Source organism: Amblyomma mixtum, chromosome 2 (assembly GCF_055824585.1).
Source record: "Amblyomma mixtum isolate Tamu chromosome 2, ASM5582458v1, whole genome shotgun sequence".
Taxonomy (NCBI): Eukaryota; Metazoa; Arthropoda; class Arachnida; order Ixodida; family Ixodidae; genus Amblyomma; species Amblyomma mixtum.
In genome coordinates this window covers 41,600,387-41,620,253 of record NC_143013.1, presented here as the reverse complement: position 1 = coordinate 41,620,253, position 19,867 = coordinate 41,600,387, and the positions used below count along the sequence as shown (strand labels likewise).

The following is a 19,867-nucleotide window of genomic DNA, read 5'->3' as shown; positions in this document are numbered from 1 at the left end:
CGACTAAATGGGAGGTAACGTATATGTTCAAATGCGATATTAGATGTCAGTTACTCGCAAATTTCCACAATGTGAAACTCAGTGATGAGAATCTGTGCCGTGCTTTGAATGGTACGAGCAGAATTTTTTATTATTTTTTTTTTGCGTGATGTACCCGGCTACCAATTAAGGTAGTAGTCTCAAATAAACAATACTTAATCCTGCTTAGAAGCACCAGGCTTTGGACCCTTCCCTGCACGCGCTGCTAGCGACTTCCAAGTGGGAAATTTACAACAGCACGATGACCTTTAACGGCGTCTCCATGTTGGCAGAACTAGGCCTATTAATGCCACAAAAGATTTCGCCATTGCAAAAGTGAACGGAAACGCAAGGGTGCAGTAGGCTTGTAAACGCAATTTATTGTCACCTATAAAACCGTGTTCATCGATCTGCACACAATAAAAAAGGAGCTCCAGATCTCTGAGATGGCGCAGAGGGCGACCATTTAATTGCTAACAAAATATACAAACTTTTCAGACAGCTTTCATCTCTTGATAAGATGCCCGCACGCGCAGCAGCGGTCGTCAAAAGTGGAGATCACAGTCGGGACTAGACAAAAAAAAGCTGGTTAAATTAAGAACTTAACTGGTATCCGCATCCATGTACCTTTCATGTGAGGTGGGAGGAAGTATTCCGCAATCTTATCACAGCATGAGCACAGCAGTTCGAAGAAAACAACAGCATTTGCACGGTTGCAGATTGCAAGCTTGCTTTTTTCTTATTTTAGAAAACAGAAGGAATGCAATAGGTTTCAAAGGTCCCACAGTACATTAGCAGTGTAACACCACGCACTTTTGGAAACCAATTAGGTGTTTTGACTCTGCCTATATGTAGCCAAGCTATCGAAGATATTTAAACCAATACCGCTCACCACACATCATGCAACAACTGAAGCAGAGGGCTAAGGCTCACTTAGGTATCTGGCAGAGAAGTGCCTGTAACAAGGAGGCGTCGTTCAAGCAAGCATAAAGGCAGCTGCTGCCAGAGGCAGCTTATTCAAAAATGCTAGGGTGAAGCTATACAGTAAACAACATCCCGACAAGAGTTCCTACTGTGCTGCACCAGCTTCTAAGACAACGGGGAGCTTCACAGACAGAAGAATTGCATATCAACTAGGTTGCGGTGGGACTCTCCTGCAATAGCACACCAATCGGTCACGCACATCAAGAAAATCAGTTAAAGCTAAGTAGACGCAATGTCCCATGCTGGAGGCATACAGCAGATTAAAAGCCACAGATTTCCATGTCGATAACAGAATGGGGGGGGGGGGGGGGGGGGTAAGGCCAACGAAAGAGCGAAAGGCAGATGCTTTCAAGTCCTCCTCCCAACTGCCCTGAAAAGTATCTAGTGCCTTGCGAAACCAGTGGCTGCGGAACATCTGATAGGGAGAGTTCTGTCGCCAGGAAAAAAAGAACACTTTTGCGCTGCAGGTAGAGCGAGCTATAAATGTAATAACAGAAGAAAAACACGGGTGAAAGCTACCACCAAGCGTGCAAACAGCGTGCTGTCTGTGCTTCTCATAGCTGCAGTTCGGCAATGTCTTCACTTGAATGAAAACATTTGCAGTGAACTCTTCAACTCTCACATGGATGACGACATCCAATATAAGTCAGCCAAATGCCACCCTCAGCAAAAAAAAAAAAAAAACTGGCTCAGAACTCCACCATGATCTACATTCCGCTGCGTTTACATGCCACCAATACTTTCACAAAAGAATGATGGTAAAGGAATGGAGGCAGCAAACATGGTTCCATGCTTTCAAGTAAGGTACACAAATTTGGCCTATCGCCACTTCGTTGAAATGACGAACTACAGCACGTTTCTTAAGACATTTGTGGAAGTTAAAAAAAATATATATATTGTGGAACAACCCACACCATTCCTACTTTTCCAGGATATATCCTTGAATGACAAACCTGATAAACAAAAGTGTATTAAATGTGTAAAAGAAACATGGATGTATTTTTGGGAAACATTAAAACTAACTCAAGAAACACCTGAAGTATAAAAAGAAAACAGCCATTTTGACAGAGGTATGTTCTTAGCAAGTATGCAGCAGTAAATCAAAGAACCTACGTACCTAACACAAGGAAGAACTAAAAACAGCATTTTCAGTAATGCACAAAAAAAAATTGTGGTAAGGAGAAAAAGCAACACAACAGGAGGAGTATTTAACCATCCTTTTTTTTTTAGCTTTGAACTTCCACAAAACCCCCGCCCCGTCCCACACTTAAGAAAGAACAAATAAATTAGGAAATGATCAGCACACACCACTTCTTGCCTGCCACAGGACAGCAGCAGTGGTGCTCACAGTTTGCTGAGAAATGATAAAAACAAACCGTGGGAAAAAAATGTGTATGTGTTCACAGAAAAGTTCCTGGGCGGGGCCGAGAGTATGCACGCACACACACACAAAAAAGAACAGTACAGCAGTACATGAAAACATATGAAAGGGTGCACATTGGTTCGTTCCGATGAAGACGACGACGTTGCACCACCAGTAGTACAGCAGCAGAGGAGGACTGAAGAAACGGTGGGTCTCAACTCTTCTTCTAAAGTTCCCTAGGAGACGAAGACAGCAGCACAGTAGTAGAACAGTGAGTCTTCCCCATTTTGGAGGGGTCCGGCCGCCTCACTTTAGGGTGGGGAGGTGGGGTGAGGGTTCTTGGAGACGGTGTGCACGCACAAAGAGAGAATACATTGGGAGTCCCATTTTGGCCGCCTGTTGTCCGACGAGTCACGTCATGTACCTCATGAGCGCCCGCAGTGCATAGAGGAGTTCTGCTTGCATGCGTGCCTCCAGGATCATGATTGTTACATGCACCTGCAAAGGAAAATAGAGCAGTTTTCAGAACAGGTAAAGCAGCAAAGCAAAAACTGTCGCTAACTAAACTACATAGAGTTGCACTTGGCCTTTCCAAACCATGCACCTCAACTAGAAGTGATGCTAATGCTGAAACAAGCATGCTCAAAGTGACTAAACCTGCCTGTGTCATGCCAATCGCTTCCACAGAACTTTTGCTCAACACTCTTTCCTCGCAGTGCAATAAGCAAGAAAGTGCATACAGAGATGAACTGACATGCAAGTGCAAAGCGCACTGTGAAGAGATGCACGAGACATTTACCTTCTCCGAGTACTTGAACTCCCTCATGACATTGTCGTAGTCCTCTTTGGTCATGCGATCAGGGTAGCAGCACACAGCCTTGATGTACTCTTTCAGGTCCCTGTCTAAGAGCTCATTGACCTCCCGGTAGTCGTAGTCGTCATGCCTGATGCCGTAGATGCACTGGATGTAGTTCCAGACTGCTCTCCGGAACATGGAGGTATCCACATTTGTTTTGCTCCCCATACTGCACACACAAAACATAACAGGAAGAAGGTTAAGCAAAAGCACTGCTAACTGAACAATCTTAAGACAGGAGCGAGTTGCACAGACTTGATATTCCCAACTAAAATCCTGCACACAAACACCTTACGCTTCACAGCGGGGGGATCTGCGGGCTTGCTCACTTCTCCAAGTTTCGCGGTGAGAGTTCGAAGAATAAACACAAAGCGGAAGTTTTCACCTCAAGGTATGCAGTTATCTGGCCAAAAAAGGTGTTGGAATCAATTTTGCTTCTTAAATGGTGTCTTCAATTACATTTAGTTGATAATTGCTCAGAAGTACCAGTGCAGTCGCAAACAGGGCAAGCAGCATGAACAAGCAAGGGGTGAGGCACGAAGGAGAGTAAGACAGTTCGAAAAGGGCTATGCGATTCCCAGCAAGGGCCACTCACGTGTAGTATGTGAGGTTGTAGGCCACTTTGAACTTCTCGTTGAGGAGCTCTCCAACGTCATTGTATAGCCGGTTGACCAAGGAGTAGCCATGGTCCTCCCAGGAGTAGTCTTGTATCCGGAATGTTGGGATTTCCGACACCTCCCGCCTAGCAAAGTCCTGGTAGCCAAAGTCGGCGTCTGTGACAAAGTGAGACAGGTCGCTCCGGGGAACACTGCGCCTTGCTGCTGGGAGCTCCCCACCGTTGCACTCAGTTTGGAAGCAGCGTGCCCGCTCTTCTAGCGTCGGCTCATTGGAGCGTTGTTCAGATATACTCTTCATCTTCTGCATGAGGGTCTCTACAGTGGTTTGCCCATTCTGTACAAAGAGTGGGAAAAGGAAAATATGACACTTTGATCACAGTGCTTTGCCACATTTGAATGCAAGGCAAGCCTACTCGCACGTGCCACAACTGTTATGATGTGAACAAAGTCCCCGCTGACTGAAAAGAGGATTTCAAGCTAGATGCTAATTTAATCCCAGATTTGGTCCAACTGAGCACTAGTACAGCGAATGAAATGAAAGGACCGCCACACGCCCCGTGCATGCCATCTTCGTAAGTTTTGTTACTGCACTCACATTCTATATACTAAATAATCCCTCCAACTGATTGCCATGTTTGCAGCATACGCTGAAATAAGTTTTAAGTATTCAAGTTTTCTCAGGACAAAAAATTGCTCTAGGTAAAGGGGGATGCAAAATTGCAAGAGATAGCAATGCATTAAAAAACTGCACAGTAGCAGACCCCAATGGTTCCTTTTAACCGCATCTCCGCCAAAACCTACACACGGGCAAATACATGCCCTCTAGTAACAGCGTCTGCCTTGCAAGCTTGCATACACACCTTCATGCCTGGCACCCCAGAGTCTCCATTGGCACTGTAGACAGCCGTTGCATTTGTCTCCTCCTCCATGTCAGCATTGATGCCACAACCAAACACAAAACTGGACAGCGCATGGAAGTGGGCAAGGATCACGATGGCCTGCACTACCTCCGACAAGGACCAGTTGTTTTTTCCTTTGGTTAACCTCTGCAGAAAGTAAAAAAAAAAACATTCACTTAGTGAGGCACAAAGAATAAATTACTAAGTTTATATATAACGGTTCGATAACACTATAGAAGTGCTTCTGTGCAAGCTGGCATCTTGAAAGCCTTAGAAAACAAATTTGCAGGATGAAAGTTAATACTTGACAATATCAAGTGCACTACCCAAATTTCTTAGTTACTTCAATGTCCGTCCTAGGCTTAAAATCTGCCACCTCAGTTATTTTTGCACAGCGCCAAGTTTTCACAGCAGAACACAGTCCTGGGATAGGGACATTCAATGGAGGCAACAATGTCCGGATAACCTATACCATGCAAGGCATAAAGAGTCAACATCAGCATACCTCGATGTGCTCTTTTCTGATCAGCCAAGGGCGGTGAGCAAGGATCTTGTTGATCTCGTCTAGGTCCCTCAACTTCTTCGGAATGCAGTGCAGACCCTGCAGCCAGGATTTGTCGCCCGCAACGTCCGGGGACAGGAATGCTTCCCGCTGCATGTTCACCAAGTAGCTGCAGTTGTGCCTTGCTGCTGCCTGTAGAACACAGCAAAAAAAAAATTCTATGAATGGAAACTCAAGCTTACAGCACCAGAGAATGAAAAAAAACAAATAAAAGAACTCCCAGGTCGACCTATAAGCCTGCCTGAATAATTGGCTTGAACTTTCAATTTGCATGTGCATGCATGAGGATGTCTATTCCACTTCACTTTAGTGTGTTTTATCCCTTCCAGATTCTCAGTCTGGAATCAGTTATGCAGGCCAGAACGCTAATGGACAGGGGTAGGCATAATTTTTGCTTACCATGATTGCAATGTAATGTCTTTGGTCGTATGGAAGTGGCCCATCACTCTTCAGGATGAAGTTCTGAGTCTTCAGAAATGGACCCTGGTAGGCCGAGTGGTAGCCCATGAGAAGGTCCAAGTGGCTGCTTTGGCAAAGTGCATCAATAAACAGCACTTGTGTCTGCAAAGACGAAAAAGACGACCATAGCCTACAGTTAGAGAACAGCACCTGAAACAACGCTGCTGCACAAAGTGTCACGCACAGCAACTATACACCCAACCTTGTGTTCAGGAAAGTAAAAACAGCACTAAATTGTACACAAACCATACAGCAAGACGGACAGGTCGGGCGTCTTTCTGTGTGGTTTGTGTACAATTTAGCGCTGTTTTCACTTTCCTGAACACAATGTCACACCAACTAGCCCAGCAAAAGGTACTCTTATACATCCAACCATCAGCATAATAGTAAGTTTTGCTTATTGTCAACATTTAACTGTTCCCATGCCCAACCCCTGAAAAAGCAGTGGTGCGTCTTGACAGCGTAACGAAGAAGCTGGCCTGGTCTTGAGTCCATTTCACTATCAGCAGAATTTGACAATGCTGTTGAGCCAATACAAAACTAGTTCCACATTTCTACAACTTTCCAATTTAGTCCTCACATCACAACCAAACTATATCAAGAAAATTTCATGAAGCCCACATGCAGCTCAATACACATCAAAATTTATCCACAAACAGCTGGTGTCAAATATGAACCAGCAAACATTTCACTTTTTATCTTGTTTCCCACAAAAAGACTCAGGTTCAATTATTTTCTCTTTTTTTCTTCAAGAAAGTCACCACACTTGCCACTTATTTATTTATTTATTACAATACCTTCAGGGCCCCTGTAGGGCGTTACAGAAGGGAGCGGAAAAAAAAGTAAAGACAAAAAGTAAAGGCACGCACTTAGGCAATTACTAACAGCAGCATGACAAGCAACATCTCTAATCAGGTTATGGCAGTAGAAAAACTCTGGAGAACGGTACTGTGAACAACATTCCTTCGTTTTCAGCGCAATGGCAGCTGTATCACAAGAATTGCATTTTAGCCCTGTAAAATGTTGATAGAGATACCAAGAACTATACCTAAATATAGTGAGTACAAACACATCACGCCAGGTAAATATTGTAAATTGGTTTTTGAGGAAAGGAAATACTGCAGCAACTGTCTCCCATCTCGGTGGACACCCGAACCGCGTCATAAGGGAAGGGAGGAAGGTGGGAGTGAAAAAAGGAAGAGGTGCCATAGTGGAGGGCTCCGAAATTATTTCGACCACCTCGGGATCATGCACTGACATCGCGCAGCGCCACGTGCCTAAACACTAGTTCCGCAGAAACCGTGGCTTGCCAAGTATGGAACAGCGGTCATCATCATCTCTGCTCATATACATTGCAGGTCAAATCCTTCTCCCTGTGCTGCGCTAGCCGCGGTCACAACCAAAAAAAAAAAAAACAAAGAAATTGGAATAATGAATCCTAACAGCAGAATATAATAATAGTCGATACAACAGTGCATGCTGTATTCATTTTTTTTTTTTTTTCACGCTCGAGCTGCAGCGTTCTGCTTACAAGGCGGGAAAGCAATATGGCAGGGTGAATTAACTGGTCAAATACCTGCTGCATGCTTTACAATCGCCTTGCGTACTACGATCGATTTCAGACCGTGGACAAACACGACTTCACGGAAATTGGCACTGTGTCTCGTCCCTTCCTCCCTCGTGTTCGTGCTAGTGCGCTGCTTTTTCCTAGAACGTTGTCTTTGTTTCAGGTGCACTTGAATCTTAACTGGACACCAACGTGTTACCATTCCTTCGCCGGACTAGTGGTTTCTACTTTGTCAACATTCCTAGCTGCCCTCCGAAATAGGCAAGAATGTTGCGCGAAATTGTATCCAATTAATCTGATGCGTTTACCACGCACAAAATGAGCTTCAAGATCAGTGATGCTGACAGATCGCACAGCACTCCCTTAGAAATAAATATGCAGTGAAAAAACGCGTCCGTGAAGGGGGTCTACTAACGAGGTTAAATAATGTTTGGCTACTCAGGGCATCGACTTTAGCGTACGGCGAGCTCTTCAATTATCGTGATGGACGCACAAAGCTGCGCACATTGAAATGCACAGCACGGGAATATCTAAAAGTCATCATCAGTAAACAAAGTTTATTGAGATGCAATAACTTCGAACAACGCGATAATCCGAATCGGCAAGCTTATAATATTTTTTATTTCGTCACAAAAAGTACAGCCTTTCAGTACAGCGAAAGGAACCACTAGAGCTGACACCGCAGTCATAAAGCAACGCAAACGGCGCAGTCAACAAGCATGGTTGATCACGTCAGCCGCCGGCAAACGCCACATCTGTCCGCGCGCATACGGATTGCCAGTCAGCTTCGTGATGAGAGACGCCCGTTTTTTCACCGAACGCGATAAACTTCGATTACTGCAGGATGCCGGTGCCGTGAACTGATTTAATAGCGTACTACACGGTTCCCTTCGAAGCGCCGACTGTACACAACATGGAAGCATCAAAAAGCAATCACGAAGTTCAAGAGGCAAAACACGAGGAGAAATGAAAACGCAAAATGCGTGCGGAGCAAGTATCTATCCAAAAAGCAACCATCACAGCGTAATGCAGCGCAACGCCGCCGCGACAAGCGCGCCGCCACGGCGGCCAATGGCGAGCCGGGAGCCGCTGTTGCTATGGCTGGTACGCAAGGCTGGCGAGAGAAAAACCTGAATTCAAAGCGCGGCGCACAATAGCCGCGGTGCCGCAGGGAGCCGGCGTAAAGAACTTGGGATGATACAATAACGACGATAAAAGCGAGAATCCGGCACCAACTCGGGCCACCCCGCACGGGCGGCCGAGAGATTTCGCCCTACGATAGCACTGGAGGAAAGTCGTCTACCGCGTCGGTCGAGGACCGCGAACAAGAGGCGGAACAAAAGCCGCATCCCGGCCCGCGATGTCAACTCCCTTCTTTTTAGAACAAGCGAAGAAAAATATTTAGCACCCATAGGATGTAGCCGTTTCGGGTCCATTTCGCACGAAAAAGACGATCTGCATCATTTTGCACGCGCCACGAGAAAGAGTGCGGCAAGCGCCGAAGTTGGCAACCTCGCCGGCGCATTTCGTCAGCCGGACCGGAGGAGCATGCCGGACCGGAGGAGCATGCCGAACCGGTCGCAATAACATGCCCGAACGTGCAGCAACTCCTTGCCGCTCGATCCCTCGGGCTGGATGTCCGAACATCCCGGCACACTCCGGCGCGACGGCACCCATCCGACGGCCCAGCGGGCAACGTGCCCAGCACCCTCCCCTCGCACGAAGTCAGTCTCGGCGAGCGATGCCGACTGACGCTAAGCGATGACAGGAGGCCACGTACTAGGAAGGGAACGAAAGAAGCCAACCCTTACGTTTCTGAACTCCCTCAAAGTAAGTTCGGCTACGATGATGCCAGCTCACAAAAAGAGGATAGCCTAGACACGGAAGCAGCGGAGAGGGAAACGAAAGGACAGGTCTAGACAATGGAAACGAGCGATGCAGACGATTTTTTCCGGAAACGAAGAAAGAAAATAAACGACATTGTGCCTTTGACAAGTGCATGGTATCAGATGCAAGCCGCCCTTGCGTGCTCAGAGAAGTTAGGACAGTGCTTGGGTCGAACCAGCAAGACAAAGAGACCGGCCGGCGGCTTGGCCTCCTTCCCGGCCGCCGGCACCGGCGAGTAGCTTCCCCGCCACCGAGCGTCGAGCAGAACCAGTACTCACATTTCTGATTCCCATTTGGCCCATGGTATGATTCGAAGTATCGTGCAGTGGACTGTTGTTGCGGCAGGGCAGAATCATGGGCCCCCAAAGATCCACGCGAGGCTTTTGTGATCCTGCGAGGTCTTCCCTCGACGCAACCGCACGACTAGAAGAACGGAGAACGACGCCGCTGGAGTATACCCTGTGTCACCACGCACTCACTCACACATTCACCGCAAAAGTCTGTCGTCGCGAGATCACGCGTCCGTCATCCTAAGAGCGTCCCTTGAAATCCTAAAGAAGCAGAGCTCCCGAAGCGAGACGCACGACAGCACGCACTCACACACGCATACGAGCTACCACCTAGGCTGTCATTCTCAATAATGAACGAACGGCCCTATCAGCTGGACTAGTAAACAGCTGAAAATCAGGAGATGCCTAGACGACCAATGGGCGGCCAGCAGGAGAGAGGAAAAGCTGCAACGCTAGCGCCCTCTGGCCCCTGTTGCTATGGCGACGCGTTAGGGGAGTGCTTTGTGCTACGTCCTCGTTTTCAACGGAGCGGCAGAAAGTGGAAACAGAGTGAAGGTGCGGATTCGACTAAATGGGTGCACTGGACTCGGTTGCCTTTTCGCTCTTCAGCGCATTTGAAGCAGAATAAACGTGTGCTCGATATCTATTTTTTTTCGCTTCCTGCTGTCCGCGCGTTCTTTTTTTGCGAAGGCTTCACAAATTGAATGTATATGGGATAGTATTCACTAAAGTTCAAAACTGCTCATTTACCTTCTGAAGTGTAGATGCAAATTAGTTCTAGTATTTCTCCCAGAATTATGCGCAGCTGGACGATGCAAGCATGAGAGATCAAATTCCTCTCGACTCCCGCCGATATTCCCTTTCAGGTAGTAAACTTTGTTATAAACGTGATGATGCCTCTCCCTTTTGAAGCAGCTCACCGCCGTTGCATCAGGCAACGGAAAATTCCAGCTGGGACCGGCGGCGCTGCGGTCGCGCCGGCTTCGGAAAACAGACTCGCGTTGTCTTCGCCTCAGTCTCTCAGTTCAGTTGCTTCCGCACAGGTGGATGGTGCGGGCGGGGTTAGTGACACGCGGTGCACATGAAGATGCTAGGTCGATCTGTTTGGTGTCGGGATTACCAGACTTGGCCGCGCAGAGCGGAGGCGGTCGACGGCGTAATCTTGCTTCTGTCCTTGTTTGCGACTGCGAGCTGTCCCTCTCACTCTTATCCTTTCCGGAGTTTTTATTCGTTGGCTAGAAGTCAAGGCCCGCAAACACCGTCTCGGGAGATCACGCTGGTGATTTGTAGCAGTCGGTATGCAGCACGTTTTTTCCACAGCGGAAAGCACCCATGTGTTCCTTCCTGATCCTTGAAGCGTTTAATCGAAGCGTTTTTGCTTAACTTGTGCAGCCGCCAATATTTATGCGCACTCTTGACAGGCACGTCGGCTTCCCCCGCGTGTTCCAGTCAGCGGAAAAGCAGCCTCCTCTGCTGTTTTGTTTGATTTGTCATTGGCGGGAGTAGCGCAGCACGAGACAGGAGAGAGGCGGGACACGACGCTTTGAATAGCAGTTACTAATATACTGTCTATGTTGTCCTATTCCTTGGTGCTGCATTCCTCTCCGAACGAAGAGCGGCTGTTAAAAAAAAAACTAGTTTGATGCAGAATTTGGTCATGACCTTGCATAGCCTACTCGAGCAGTTCGGGTCGTCATCGCGACGTTCTTCGCAGCTAACTTGCATAAATTAGCGCATTTAGAAAGCTTTTCTGTGCCCTACAGTTATCTACTGTGGGGCACATGCAAGTGAACCGTGCAGATAAGTTGCTGCATTTCTGGATGCTGCCCGCACAGCCTGATGCCAGAAGCAAATGTCCGACGCCAGCCTTCACCCCTTTATGCTGCAGATTCTGAAGTGAGCGAAGTGAGTTGGCATTCACGTCGTTGCACACTTGCAAAGCTAAGAGCGGCTTTTCCCTGGTGAACTAGGCGTATTTCTAGTGGCCATCAAGTGCACCCCGTCTGTTTTTCTAGCACGCCCTGCTACACACGACAGCTTTCTGACGTTTCAGCCCCGACTCGAACCGTCCTAACGACGGGCTAGTCGCGAAAATGCAACCCCTTCTGTAACAAAGAGGGCTCGCTTATCGAAGCGACAAGCACTTTCGCCGGCAGGGCCGGCCAGGCCCACGTTCTTTCTGTTCGTTCTGTCGGTCCTCCTCGCTCGTTGAGAGGGGACAACGCAACCGGAGCGTGCGCGGATCGGAGCCTGGGGGGAAGAATGGCGGAGGGCGAGAGCTGGGGGCATGGCTGTGGAGGGTGTGCGGGGCGCACTACGTGACCGGCGATCGGCGCCCGGTCACCTTCGCCGCTCGCCCTCTCCTGAGAGGGAGGGAGAAGAGGCGGCTCGCCGGGCTTTAACTAATGCCGCGTGCGCTGACTCTTCACTCCGTCCTCCTCCCCTTCGATGATGTTCTGGGAGCGGTTATACTGTCGCGCGCTTAACGCCAACATCAACCTCGCTTGCTTCGGTTGCGGCGCCGAGCGACGGTGGACGTTGATGCCGATTGGTCGTTGAATCAATTTCTTTTACCGAAGCGGTGGCTTGTGGTAGAGCATCCGCCTCGCATCGGGAGGTGCTGGGTTCGATCCCCAGTGCCACTGGGTACCCATAAGTTTTCTTATGGATACAAAATTTCTCCCGGCCTGGTGTTTGGCTCTTCTGGGATGAAGTGCTTTTGAAAACGGGCTTTGGTCACCTCACCCTCCCTCGATAGAAAATCTATTCGCGAGGGAACGAAATCCTCCTTTGTGTGGTAAAGCCCATCGTGGCCCTTATCTCTTTCGGTGTGCCTGTTCAAGCACAGAGTGGCGGGATTTGAAAGCGCAGGTTCCTTTCCCAAAACCATGCAATACTGGGAAGCCGTGCACCAGGCCGGGCCATGGCTTGTACCCATTTGAAACAGCAGGTGAGTAACCGGCCGGCAGCGGGAATCGAACCCACAATCTCTGAAAGCGGAGACGCGAGTGCTATACCACGATGTGAAGGTGAAGAAATCAATGCCACGAAGGTTCTGAAGCCGAAGTCCTCGGAGTATATGGTGTCAACAACTGGCCCACATGCACAGTTGCTTAACTTTTGGTTTGGAGCCAGAGCATGGTGCCATGCTGCCGTCGCTAAGTGTCGGTCGATTCGTCCGTAAATTACTTACCACATTTTGATCGTTGTAACAATAAAAAGACAAAGACCCAATATCGAACGCGGTAATGACACATACCAGCCCCAGTGGAGGCCATGAAAGATATACTGTCTTGTTTATGAGGAAAGATCAGAAATATGCCAGATGCGGGTGTCGGACACAGCGTTACAGGAAACTCCGCATACAGCAACATACGCAGTTATCAGAAGCACCATGCAGTCGCCAGATCACTTCAAGAACCCCAGGTGGTCGAAATTTCCGGAGCCCTTCACTACGGCGTCTCTCATAGCCTCAGTCGCTTTGGGACGTTAAACCCCATAAACCAAACTAAACCAAACTTCCGTAAAAGGACTTCACCGCCTTATCACCTAGCTTTACAAGCCCTGTTATTCGGATTCAACGGCGTTTCCTGTTTGACCGCGATATAGAGTCGCCGTCCTCATGACAAAAGTGACCTCGTTTGTGGCTAAATAATTTCGCTAAGTGGCGACCGTAGTTACTGCGCTCCGAGAGGCTCAGAAAATGGATTATTGCTCTGAGCGAGAGTCATTGCCTCTGATCTCGGGGGCAGATTTGACTACGCTGGCTAAGCGATTCGCTCCGCTCGAGCAGCCATGTATGTAGCCGAGTAATTGATTCCGTGCTTGCTGCCCGGACAACGCGATAAAAAAAAATTAAAACCAGGAAACGCGTGGTGAGTGTATTAGAACTGAAGTGCGGGACAGACGAGGAAACACGCGATGGTGGTCTTTCAGAACATCCACACTAGTTTGGCCGAACTGATGAGCAGCGTTTAAAGCTGTTTTTGTTTTGGTTTGGTTTGGTTCATGGGGTTTAACGTCCCAAAGCAACTAAGGCTATGAGAGACGCCGTAGTGGAGGGCTCCGGAAATTTCGACCAGCCGGGGTTCTTTAACGTGCACTGACATCGCACAGTACACGGGCCTCTATAATTTCTCCTCCCAAGAAATTCAACCGCCACGGCCGGGTTCGAACACGCGTCTTTCGGGTCAGTAGCCGAGCACCTTAACCACTGAGCCACCGCGGCGGCGCTGGCTTTGTTTTGTGACGCTCTTAGAGCTGCGTTACCAAGATAACCCGAAGCAAGAAAAGCAACAAAAGTTGCTGATTACATTCGGGGTACAAGACTTGCTACACCACTGCGATACTGTGATGAGAAAATTAGTCGATTGGATAATCGCGCTCGGCACAAAGGTATCTCCTTATTATTTTTCGTTATTCCGGGAAAATTCACTCGGCTGGCAGTCGATATAAAGCAGAACAAGAGAAACGAAGGCTATAGGCAATCGCACGAATGCTGCTATGCAGTGATCGAGCGCAGCTGTGATCTATGTGGGTCTTTCCTCACTCACACCCTCTAACGGAGATTGTTTTGTTCAGCGTAATGCTAGCTACCATGCTCGCAGCACAGCCAGTTGTCAGTGCACTGCAGGGAATTTCAAAGCGTTTCTATCTACAGTAAGAAAATAAAATAATAAATTCCTTTCCAACACCCACATATTGAGCAAATACGGATAGCTTGCTGCGTTGAAAAGGTGGCAGCGGAGAGGAGACGAGGCAGGTTTTTCGGCTGAAGCTTACAAACAGAAGTCAGCAATAAAATGTGACAGCAGAGAGAAACAAAAAGCCAATCCGAATGAGCTGCGCACCCGAAGCTCGTTCTATCGAGTTCTTTTGCGACTGTCGGTCTGCTACGATGTACCGCAGCCCACCTCCCATATTTAGCCGGTTATGCTCTTTGTATTCTCATACAGTCTCGAAGCTGTTCGGAACAAAAAATAAACTGATTAATAATCGAACGCCGTTTCACTTTCACGCCACGTCAGTGTGGCTGCATTTAGTGAATATCCTGCACTACCGCGCTTAAGGTTTGTCGATGCCAACGAAACAAGCACTTTTTGCTTTTTTTTTTACTCCAACGCTCTCTTTTGGTAGCTGGGAAAGTAGCTGGGTATAAACAACGCAGCTGCCAGTGCGTGAAGCATTCCGAAACAACGCTTTTCCAAACCTCCTCTCCCGCCCATCGACCCGGCCAAAACCGACCTCAAACCTCGGCGCGCGAGCACGAAAGGAGCGCGAAAAAAATGAGAGGAGCATGATGCAAGTGTGATGCATCGTTTCAAGCCACTACAGCGGCAGACGCCGTAGCAGAGCCCTAACCCACTCCGCGCTGGCGGCGTTTCGGAAACGGCGCCCACCGACAACACTGCCGGTTCTTTTTGTCTATTCCTTGATTAATTCCTCGCTCCCCGATATATATCTCTCCGCAGCCTCTCCGCCGCCCTTCCAACCGCTCTCCTCTCTTCTCAGTCACCTTCTCTCTCACTGGGCTCCCGGGGAGGAATGAGAGAGCGGAGAACCTGGGAGCAGTGACGTCAACCGGGCGCGCTGCTTGCGTCACGAACACGCCTCTGTACCCGCCCTCGTTCGTCCGCTCTGCCCTGCCGCAGCAGCCGCCAGGGAGACCGGAGTCGAGTTCTAGCCGCGGTAAGCAAGGCGACGCCTGCGTCGCAGTTGTAGCGCCGGCGCCCGCACCTCTCCGGATGACGGGGCGAGGGGAACGGAGAAGAGTGTCTTGCAGCGCAAGAATCTGTTCGAGCGACGTGCAGCTGAAACGGAAAGCAATAAGAGAAAGCGCGCCGAGTAACGAGAAACCACCGCTCGTACGATTTCTTCCGGAGTAGCTGCATCGGCATTGCTCGCCGTTCCATCAGAATAGTGTGCAAGGCCGTGGTGTGGCAGATCCAAAGGGAGTGGAAAGTAACTTCGCTACAATGCGAATTTCGCTGTTACTGAATGAAGAATTTAAAACAGCACCCGACTGTTCTTCTCCCTTGGTTGTCCACCGTTGCGACTCGCAAAAGTTTAGTTTAAAAGCCATAATTATTACAGCCTGCTGGCAATAATCTTCGAAGTTCGGTAGCGAAGTGGGCAAAGTCTGCAGCGTGAGCCTTGACGGCAAGGATACACACGTTCATGACGCTCATCAGTACGCTGTCGATGCGTTGGCCGGCATGCAATCACAGTGCATGGACACTTTAGCCACGCACAAGCAGTACTGCGCGCTCAAAGAAAGCCTGGCCCCTTCCTGCTGTAGGCGCGAGCTGCGATTCCAAAGAAACAAACCAATCAACAAACAAAAATAATGTAGTGAATGTAGTGGCTCGAGGTTCGACTACTCAGGTTGACACATCTGAGGCGCGAGATTGAAACAATTAGATTCGCGTTCTTGAAAAGCATAGCCTAGAAACAGGGAAAGGAAGTGACACGCGTGCACACGCACACACGTGCGCGTCTCCCTCGTCTTGTTTCCATGCTGTTTACTGTGTGTTCTCCTATGGACAACAATCCCACCTACAAACCGTAATCAGGTTAGAACCGTAACTGGCTTTCTCATACCTAGGTGTTGGCTAAACACATGTTAAACTGCGCGGAATTCTTTTCTTAAAATTCTGTTTTAACTGGGAAAGGTCAGCTTTCTTGACATGTGCGTCATGCATTCTATGCGTTCGCATTTGTAATTTTTACCATTGTTCACAACTGAACTGTACTGCTCTCATGTACACGCACTGATTGAAATACTAGTTTTGTTACCGTTGCCATTGTCAAAGTGGAGGAAGTGGGGGGGGTGGTTGATGCTCTGTCAAGAAGGCAGGTTTTAAACCAGGCCCCGCTATCGTGTTAACATTGATGGTAAGTTAGATTTATTATTATTATTATTATTATTATTATTATTATTATTATTATTATTATTATTATTATTATTATTATTATTATTATTATTATTATTATTATTATTATTATTATTATTATTATCTTCATTATCATTATTATTATTATTCCATCGCTGCCGTAATCACGCGATCCACATCAGGCGCGCAGTGGCTCATTTCGGATTTTCGCTACGGCCACCTTATCATAGTTTGCAATTCGAAACTTTGCTTCCTTGAAGTGCAAGCTACTTGCCTAACTACTTTCTTTGTACGCTTAATAAAGAAATAAATGTTAATAAAGCGTTTCACGGTAAATAACGGAGTCTCGTAGCTGTCGTTGCTCACGATACATAAATTCGTCCATTATTTCCACTAGGCTGAATTTGTAGTGAAAATAATGCACACAGTACGCGGCCAAGTACTGTGCCCATTGTGCAGAGTACTTGGCCACGCACGGGCATGAACTGTGTGCGCATTTTTATTTTTTGCGCAATTTCTTTCTATTTACCTGAACAAGAAAGGAGAGGCTGGTGCCGCGTAGCAACTGCGGTTGATCCTTTTCAGCAGTTCATAGAAACCATTTGTTCTGACGATATACAGTTCGAACAGAAACACTACAAAACATATAAACAAAAGTACAAGTGTCAGGAGAAGTAATATTAATGAGCGAACATAAACGCTTGTATGCAGTTGATGTTGCATATAGTTGTCTTAATAACTCACGAAAATAAATTTGTTAACTACGAAGGTCTGAAAACTTTATAAAATGGTTCATTGGTTCGTAGGGTTTTTAAAGTCCCAAAGCTGCATGTGGGCTTTGTACGACGCCCTAATGCAGAGCTCTAGATAATTTAATCACCTGAGGTCTTTTAACGTGCACTGACATTGCACAGCACACGGACGCATTTTGTTCTTCGCCTCCTGCGAAATGCGGATGCCGGAGCCGAGATTCCATCCCACGTCCTTTGCCTCAGCGGCCGAAAGCCAAAGCCACGAAGCCAAAGCGACAAGTTAGATTCGTAAGAATTGCGTCACGATTAATACTTTCCTGCTAATTCCACCCAAACTTAGCGCGTATATTGGGATCTTTTGTAGTTCTAATTCTTTGGTGCAGCACCCCTTTCGGCACTGTACATTTATGGACACATTACTTACTTTATCGTTTAATTTGTTTACGCAATGCTCACATGCGTAATGAGTGAATAATAAACTGAACCGACTGCAGTAGGTAGAAGAACGCTCGCACTTTGCACCGAAACGTGCTAAATCCACAAACCGTTGATGATATGTGTGCGGAAACGTAACACATGTTCTACGCACGAAATCAAACCACGCGGTGGGGAACAGCGAAAGGCCGGTTTATAAAAAGGGAACAGGAAGCATGGCGTAGAAATACGGCTGCAATAAAATCTCTTTATTTCCTACAAAAACACCGTAAAAACATCCACGTGGCATGTCCTGACACCTCGGAATGTTCAGAATCACGACGTCATGACATACACGCAGGCTGCTAGCCTATTTTGTTATTCACTGGCATGAGGATGTTCGCGCCTGGACACGTCACTGGCTACTATTGCTTGCCGTATGAGCCGGCGAAAAGACACTCAGTACCATCTATTTTTTCTTGCCAAAGACAAATTTCTGGAAGGCATGTCCTAAACCATGAAGTACTCTGGAGTCCTGAGCAAAGACACGTAGAGTGCCATTTTTTTTTCGTTGTCTCTTCATTGGCATGTGCCTAAAGTGCATCAGCATACTGCACCGGTGCTTCCTGTCGCATGAGCGCACTAAAGACGGGACCTGCTTACATGAACCCGATAGCGTCGGGTAGAGTCGGGGGTTGAGTTGAGCAAGGTCACCCCGACTCGATGATTGCGAGTTTACAAGAACTCGATTTTAGCAAGTCGAGACAGGTTCGACTGCAGCGACACCAGGCATTGAGCATCGCACTGAGAGAGGGCAGTGGCAGCCTTCAAGATCGCGGCACGCCACCGCTGTCTCGGAGGCGCGACGGCGCAAGCAAAAAACAACTTCGTATTTATCATCTCCCCTCCCACTACACTTCGACTTTTATCATTTATCATCTACCCGGCTCTTCGACTCGACAGCGTTTACAAGCACATCGAAGTAGGGTCAAGTCAACCGGCCCCTTGCGGCGTAGTTGACTGCACTCGACCCCTCGCCCCCCGACCCGATTCGGTGCGCGTTTACATGAACCCAGTAACTTGTTTTCGACCCGATAACTCGATTCAACCCGACCCCGTCGGGTTCGTGTAAACGCCACTTATATACAAAATTAATTGAAAGCAGTCGACAGAGGTCCTGTCGTGCAAAAGCGCTGCATCATGGATTACAAAAAGCGTTAAACAAGACCAGCACAAACTACTGAAGACAATGTGCGTGCGCTAGGTAGCGCAGATGCGGCTGTCTTCCGAGTGAAAAACACTCGTCTACGAGGGTTTGGCAAGCGTGCACATAGCGTATGCAGCCTCCCGCTTGCTCCCTTGTTTCTAGCAGCTTGGAGACATTCACCCTCTCGAGTTGCGACAGCACTCTGACTACATATCTGGCAGAACAGCATAGGCGCTTAAGACGTACGTTAACGCAATTAGTATTCGGGCACTGTTTCCAGACTTCTAACTTGATTCTGGGATCTTCGCACCGCACGCAACTAATAACCTTCAATTCTGCAACGCTTTGTGTAGCTATAGCCTAGTTTCTATAGAAATCAGTTTAAACGCCACGTGAAAGAACAGTTTCACAGAACAGGCTGTCGCAAGCCTTATGGTAAATGAGTCACTTCTGGTGACTAGTGTGCAGCTCTTCACTGTTTCTGTCGCAAGTCTTTCCTATCTTGCGTGACTATGACGAGACGAAATCCGTCAAGCAGGCAATGAATTTGACCAGGGCAGTTCTCAGAAAATATACCCGTAGACCTAGCCGCGCATATAGAGGACATTTCTGTGCACACGAACAAAGGAAAAGGGACTGAATCTGTCTTGCATTTTGTAAGCTTGTATGATGGTCGGCTGACAAGTGGAGCCTATACGCAGCTTTGAACTCGCAACCCAAAGGTGATTGCAACGGGCTTAGCAAACCAACTCTTGCGCTCGAATTTGATTCGAATCGCTGCGTCTGCAACGCAACAGCGCAGAAGTCTCGAAAAGTGCCCGAATGCGTTGGAGTATACAATGACCGATAAGAAGTTGAGTTCAAATAATGTAAACTTATAACAGTCCACATGCATAGAATGTAAAAAATTTAGAATAGTCCATAGAATATCGTGACAGGAGCATTTATATTTTTAAAATCATACCCTTAAGAAGAATGCATAGATAGTTGTCAAAACACTGCACCGAGGTATTACTTTACAATCAATGTTGTTGGGGCTGCTTTACAATTCGTCCAGTGTGATTCTTTATTGGCCTGATAATTCCATCCCTGTGTCATG

General features: G+C 47.7%; 1 protein-coding gene across 1 annotated transcript; it reads right to left on the bottom strand.

Moving 5' to 3' along the window:
- Window positions 1–378: 378 nt before the first annotated feature.
- Window positions 379–9,864, bottom strand: Sesn (Sestrin). Its single transcript, XM_089571327.1, has 7 exons — window positions 9,491–9,864; window positions 5,699–5,860; window positions 5,243–5,431; window positions 4,699–4,884; window positions 3,817–4,172; window positions 3,165–3,390; window positions 379–2,863 (listed from the first exon to the last, which is right to left on the bottom strand). The coding sequence occupies exons 1-7, from the start codon at window positions 9,566–9,568 to the stop codon at window positions 2,777–2,779; spliced, it is 1,284 nt and encodes a 427-aa protein (XP_089427453.1). The 5' UTR covers window positions 9,569–9,864; the 3' UTR covers window positions 379–2,776.
- Between the last annotated feature and the right edge of the window lie 10,003 nt (window positions 9,865–19,867).

Bases quoted from the DNA above. Each gene is read 5' to 3' on its own strand.
- Sesn (XM_089571327.1), bottom strand. From the start codon at position 9,568: ATGATTCTGCCCTGCCGCAACAACAGTCCACTGCACGATACTTCGAAT. The intron at 5,432-5,698 runs GTAAGCAAAAAT...TGTGTTCTACAG, and splicing joins GACATTACATTGCAATCATG to GCAGCAGCAAGGCACAACTG. The intron at 2,864-3,164 runs GTAAATGTCTCG...TTTCCTTTGCAG, and splicing joins AGTTCAAGTACTCGGAGAAG to GTGCATGTAACAATCATGAT.